The sequence below is a fragment of the Cinclus cinclus genome, chromosome 7 (genome assembly GCF_963662255.1).
Source record: "Cinclus cinclus chromosome 7, bCinCin1.1, whole genome shotgun sequence".
NCBI classification, from domain to species: domain Eukaryota; kingdom Metazoa; phylum Chordata; class Aves; order Passeriformes; family Cinclidae; genus Cinclus; species Cinclus cinclus.
In genome coordinates, this window is record NC_085052.1 from 13858455 (window position 1) to 13864511 (window position 6057).

Below are 6057 nucleotides of genomic sequence, written 5' to 3' on the forward strand. Positions count from 1 at the left end.
CAGGGCCTTGCGAGAGGCTGCGGGCTTGTAGAAGCTGTGGTTGCGGCTGCCGTGGGGCTGGGCGGCGATACAGAGGTGCTCTGGGGTGGGGAGCGCAGGGGCTGGGAGGTGATGAGGAAGGAATGCTTCGTGTGCTGTGGGGCAGGAGATGCTTGTGCGGACCCGGGAGGCAGTGGGGGTCTGTCGCCCTGGGGGTGCACTTGGGATGGGAGGCAGTGGGGGGAATGCTGCTGGTCTGGGGGTGCCGGGATGCTGCGAGGACATGGAGAGCCGGCTGTTAGTGGGCTGGATTTGGTGGGGCTGTTGGCGTGGGCAGCCTTTGAGGATAGGGCTAAATACTGAAAGTGTCTTGGCGCTGTGGAGCTGGGTGCTGTGGAGCCACTGGAGGGTGCCACAGGGCTGCGCCTGGGTGCATGGACCTGGTGAGGGAAGGCCTCGTCTTTACCTGGGGTGGGGCCAAATCCAAGGTTCCCCAGCCCTCGGCTGTGATGTTGCCAGTGCTGTCGTCTGTGCTGGTGGGCGCGGTGCCTCTCTGGGATGTGGGGACGGCCATGGCAAGGTGAGGGCTGGATCTCAGTGCCCGGCTGGGCAAGAGAAAGTTGCGTGGCTCTGCTGGAGCCTCATCTCTGTGGTTGTGCTGCTGTCGTCAGGCCGGTGCCTGGGGAGAGTGGGTTGTGCTCTGGAGCAGGCTGGCTGCCTCCCCTGTGGCTTCCCTTCCCAACAGCTGCCGCTATTGTAGGTGAGGAAGCTTCTCCAGGGGCAGGAAGGTGCTGTGTCTTTGGAGGAAAGGGCCGACCTCAACACCTGCTTCTAGCTGAAGTGTTTTGTTTTTTACCACACTGACAACACAGGGATGTATGTCACCCAAAGGCTGCACGGCAGGAAGTTATTGCTCCACTTTGCACCTGCTGAGTTTGAAGGAAAAGCTCTTGGCAAGCCAAAGGGGAAATGTGGAGAAGAGGGTGATGCAAACATTTGTATATCCCATCTCTCCTATATCAGGGTATAGAAAGTCTGGGCAGGAGCCATGCCTGTGACCTGGAATGGGCTGCTGGGTCTGAGGTCCACATATCCAGCAGATCCCAACCTTGGGGTGAACCCTGTGCTCCTCAGGCAGGGTGGAGGAGAGCCCTTTGGGCAGCCCATTTGGATGCTGCAGCTTCTGCCCTCACCCTCCATGCTGCTCCCCAGGGATTATGTTGGTGGGCATAGCAGCACAGAGGGATGATCCCTGTGGGAGTGACTCTGAGCTCTAGCACCAGTGCCTGGCACCAGATCAAGGCAAGCCCAGGTTCAGAACGTGCCTTGGCAGGACCTTGGGGCAGCCTCGCTGCTTAATATTGATGGGTATTGCCTGCACAGAGGCCCGGGGGCCCCAGCCCTGCAGATCGTTTTCCCATGTGCTGGGCCAGATCGGGTTCCTCATCACTCCCAGCAAAGCTCTCAGACAGGACAAGGGGCTCAGCAGGCAGGGCAGCACTGGCCCGGAGCTGTCCCTGGGCCTCTCATTTGCTGGTGTGTGGCACTGTTCAAGGATCCAGGCAAGGAGAAGGAGGAACTGTTGGGACTCTTGGAGTGAAGCTGGGAGGGTGGCCTCTGCAACTTGGTCCAAAAGTTGAGGTGAAGGGAAGTAGCATCCTACTTTTTGGGGTTAAGGAGAGACTAGGGGAAGAGGGGTAATCCTGTAATGGTTTCTCCACATGTTCCTTGCATGGAGACACGATCCTACATGATCCTTGTGTGATTCCCCTGTTTCTGAACATGTTGTGAAGGGCTGAAATCATCCCTGGATATGGCCCAGCATCCTGGATGCTCATGCCTTCTCTGGTTTCCTCTGAGTCAGACTCTCCATGTCGCTCCCCCGGCCCCCTCCCCGCTGGGAAAGACGAGATGGGACCAGAGAGCACCTGAGCCCAGATGCTGAGGGGCCTGTGCCCCCTGCTCCAGGCAAAGAGACATCCCAGTGACAGCAGCCCCGCAGCCTCCAGGAGCCTGGGCTCAGTTTCTCCAGCTCGGCATCCTTCTCAGTTCAGGGAGCTGCACTGCCGGCGTCAGCACGTCAGGGAGGGGAAACCCTTCCCAAGGGACAGCCAGGCAGCAGGGTGGCCTGCCCACGCCGAGCTCCTGTCCCCCCAGGCGTGGTGTGGCAGGGATGAGGAGCCGGCAGCGGATGTTTGCCGCGGTGATGCGCCTGCTCCTCAAGTGCCTGCGGCTGGGTCGGCGGCGGCGGTTCAAGCTGATGCGGCAGGTGGAGCAGCTGTGGCACTACGGGCACCTCTGCCTCCGCTCCCTGCTCTACAACTCCTTTACCAACGGCGATGTGGTGCTTGACTCTCTCTTCGAGCCGGTCTACTGGCTGGTGGACCATGTCACCCGGTGGTTTGGTGTGGTGAGTCCCCCTCGCTGGGCTGGGTACACGCGGTGCTGGGGCAACAGGCTCAGCTGTTGCTGTTGCTGGGGCAACAGCTCACAGCCTGTGAGCTGGGACCTCAGTGTGTGATTCAGATTGGTTTCCTCTGGCTCTGTTCTGCCCGTGCCTCTCCCCAGGCAGCAAGGGGCAGGCACTGCCCACTCCAGTTACCCAGGCCTGTTTCCTGTAGGTGTTTGTGGCACTGGTGATTGGGCTGACGAGCTCTATTGTGGCCATCGTGTACATCTGCCTGCTGCCCCTCATCCTGCAGACCTACACACCTGCCTGGGTATGCTGGCACCTCACCTATGGACACTGGAACCTCATCATGATTGTCTTCCATTACTACATGGCTATCACCACTTCACCTGGGCACCCACCACAGGTGAGGCAGTAAGCAGCAGCACAACTTCTCCTATCTGGCCACTGGGCACCAGCTACAGATGATCACTGGAAACAACCTGGTGATGTTGCAGGATGCCTCTGAATTAGGGAAGTTAGACTGAGCAGTGCAGAGTGGGGAGGCAGCAGGGTGGCACAGGAGAGAGCAGGAGTGTGAGATGCAGGGTTTAAGGTGCACAAATCTCTTCTGACCTGTGCACAGGCCAAGAACGACCTCACTGGTGTGTCCATCTGCAGGAAATGCATTGCCCCTAAGCCAGCTCGCACCCACCACTGCAGCATCTGCAACAGGTAGGGCACCCCCCCTCTGCCTCGGGCAGCCTTTGGAACTCCACTCCTCAGCCCCTGCCCCAGTGTGAGACGGGCCCTTCTCCTTGCCCTGTCACTTGTAGCCTGCAGGGCTGGGAGGTGCCTGTCCCCCCTAAAACACACCACTTGCACTGGCTCTGATGCTTGCACTGGTCTCTTCTCTCCCAGGTGTGTGCTGAAGATGGACCACCACTGCCGTATCCTTCTGCAATACTAACTGGTGGCATGCTCCTGGGGGGAACCAGCCCTGCTTCCCCCTTCTCTCCCAGTCCCTTCTCTCGAGGAGACAGCCAACATAGGGTGATGGGAGCAGAGTCCAGAAGAACTGCCCTGGTCCCTGGGTTGGGTTTGGACTCATGTTCTGTCACAGTTATGTACCTTTAACCCCAGAGGCAGCCTGGCTAAACAACTGTGTGGGACACTACAACCACCGCTACTTCTTCTCCTTCTGCTTGTTTATGACCATGGGCTGCATTTACTGCAGCATCAGTGGCTGGGATATGTTCCGGGATGCCTACGCAGCCATTGAGGTAAGCAGCCTCTCCTGCCATGTGCCGAGAGTGCCTGGCTTCCCCAGACTGAGCTTGCAGAGCAAGGCTGGGCCAGGCCTGGCCATATAGTGATTTTGCTTCCTCTCTTCCTCCTGCGTGGCCCTCAGCTGTTCTGATCCTGTTGGAGTGTGAGGGGAAGGGTCCCTGCCCCACTCCTCTGAGACACATAACTGGTGCCCTGTTTTCCGTCCCCATAGAGAATGAAACTGCTTGAGAAGGAGAGACTGCAGGTGGCTGCCAACCAGGTGGGACATCCCTGCCCCCAGCTGCTCCAGGCAGTGTGGAGCAGAGCTGCCGTGCAGGCTGGGTCCTGTTTGGGGCTCTGCTCTCAAGGAGCACCCCACATCAGAACCAGTCCCCATGTTCGTCTCATGTGTCAGAGACCTGGGGCTGGTCAGGCAGCTCTGCTATGGACAGTGCTTCCAGCAGCTTGGGGTCTGCCTCTGTGCACCGAGCTTCCAAGGGCTTGGGCTAGTGCCAGCTTCTTGGCATGTGCTGCTCATGCCATGGTCTCCTGGTGAAGCTGCAGCACTGCATACACATCTCTCCCAGACCACCATCTGCAGTGTCCTGACCAGTCCCATGGCTGCTCCCTGACCCCTAACCTCCAGCCCACTGTTCCTCACGCCTGTGCCAGCTCGGGGTGTCTGTCTGTCTCGTGGCTCTCCCAGGCTGCCTCTCCCTCATCCTGGCTGTTGCATTAGTTCCAGCTGCAATCCTTTCTTGCTGCCTAAGCTCTGCAGCAGGGAGGGGTGCAGCAATCCCTGTCTGGCTTTGAGCTGTAAAGTAGTTTGGGTAATCTTCCCCATCTGGTCCTTTTTCAGACATACTACCAGACCCCACCACCCACCTTCTCCTTCCGCCAGCGAGCTTTCCACAAGAGCGTGGTCTATCTCTGGGTCCTGTGCAGGTGAGGGGGACCAGGGGCTGGGGAAGACAGAGTAAAGCCTGTGACATTGCCCTCTACCTTCCTGTAGCTGGTCTTGCTCACTCTAGTGCAGATGTTGCCGCCCTGCCAGCCTTTGGGTCACAGGAGATTAGACAAGCCGACCCACTTACGTGGCTGTGGGTGCAGGGAGGCAGCCTCAGCCTGTTGCAGCACCAGGGAAGGAAGGCCTGTGTTTCACTTGCTGTCCCTTGTCACACCTAGCTCGGTTGCACTGGCCCTGGGTGCCCTCACGCTGTGGCACGCTGCCCTCATTACCCGTGGGGAAACAAGCATTGAACGGCACATCAACAGAAAGGAGAGGCAGAGACTGCAGAAGAAAGGCAAGGTGAGCATAGCCCACAGCACAGGGGCTGGCTGGGGTAGAGCCAGATCTGATGTGCCTCTCCTTGTCCTGTAGGTCTTCAGGAATCCTTACAGTTACGGCAGCTGGGATAACTGGAAGGTGTTCCTGGGTGTGGATGTGCCAAGGTAAAATCCTGGGGAAGCCTGTGCCTGAGAAGGTGGTGGCTCAGCAGCTCTGGGGGTTGTGGGGACAACAGGGGCTCTCCCAGGACTGCTGGGGAGAGGACGACAGTGAACACTGATCCCACATGCTGCACGACACTGGGCTTTGTAAGGCATGGAAGACCTGGACATCACTGGCTTTGTGCTTCAGGAGCCCTGTCTGGTGACAAGGTGGCCTGCTCAGCGCACCTTTGATAGGAGAATCTCAGCTGAGGAGCTCAGCCATTGAGGCAGCTCAGAATATGGTTACTCAGCTGAGAAGCATCACGACTTCACCTTTTGGCTGTGGCCTCACTTTCTCCACAGGCACTGGCTCACCCGTGTCCTGCTGCCCTCTCCTCACCTGCCCCATGGGACAGGCCTGAGCTGGGACCTGCCTCCCTGTGTGACAGAGCAACATGCGCCACTGCTGGCAATCTGAGACCCTGTGCTCTGGACATCCCTTCCCCCAGGCCGGGGACCTGCTCTGCTGCAGCAGCTTCAGCAGCTTCTTTGGCCAAAGTGCCTGGCAGAAGGCTGGCACAGATTTCTGACTGGAGCCAGAGCCATGGAAGCTCTGTGGACTGTGCTGGTGCCTGGACACCTTCCCTCTTGGCTCTTGGTGGCTGCAGGCAGCCCAGGGGCAAGGTTGGCAGAGCTGTTGCTCCCTGATCCAGATGATGGTGCTGCCCTCATTAACACAGGTACAGGCCAGCAGTGGCCCAGCTCAGCTTTCTGAAGGGCTAGGTGCAGAGGATTACAGCCCCATCCCCCAAGTATTCCCCAGGGAGTCTTTTTAAGACCATCTACTAAATACTGATTTTTTTTAAGGGAGTCTGTGTTGTCTTTTGGGGGACATGGACTTCTGGGGATGGGAGAAGAGGCACCACAATGTTAAAAAAGGAGGAAGGGTCTAGAGCCTACAGCATCTTAATCTGCTCAACATACCAAAG

The 6057-nt window shown here is 58.3% G+C and overlaps 1 protein-coding gene across 5 annotated transcripts; it reads left to right on the top strand.

The window, feature by feature from the left end:
* The first annotated feature begins 118 nt into the window (after positions 1-118).
* On the top strand, positions 119-5918 carry ZDHHC16 (zinc finger DHHC-type palmitoyltransferase 16). 5 transcript variants are annotated; one of them, XM_062496775.1, is made up of 10 exons: positions 119-2389; positions 2601-2795; positions 3015-3103; positions 3290-3318; positions 3518-3651; positions 3870-3917; positions 4497-4582; positions 4823-4946; positions 5019-5089; positions 5432-5918. In XM_062496775.1, the coding sequence occupies exons 1-10, from the start codon at positions 2153-2155 to the stop codon at positions 5544-5546; spliced, it is 1128 nt and encodes a 375-aa protein (XP_062352759.1). In that variant the 5' UTR covers positions 119-2152; the 3' UTR covers positions 5547-5918. The 5 variants fall into 5 exon arrangements, with proteins under 5 accessions (XP_062352759.1, XP_062352761.1, XP_062352760.1 ...); XM_062496777.1 differs by having other exon boundaries at positions 4877-4946; XM_062496776.1 differs by lacking the exon at positions 3870-3917.
* The last annotated feature ends 139 nt before the right edge of the window (positions 5919-6057 follow it).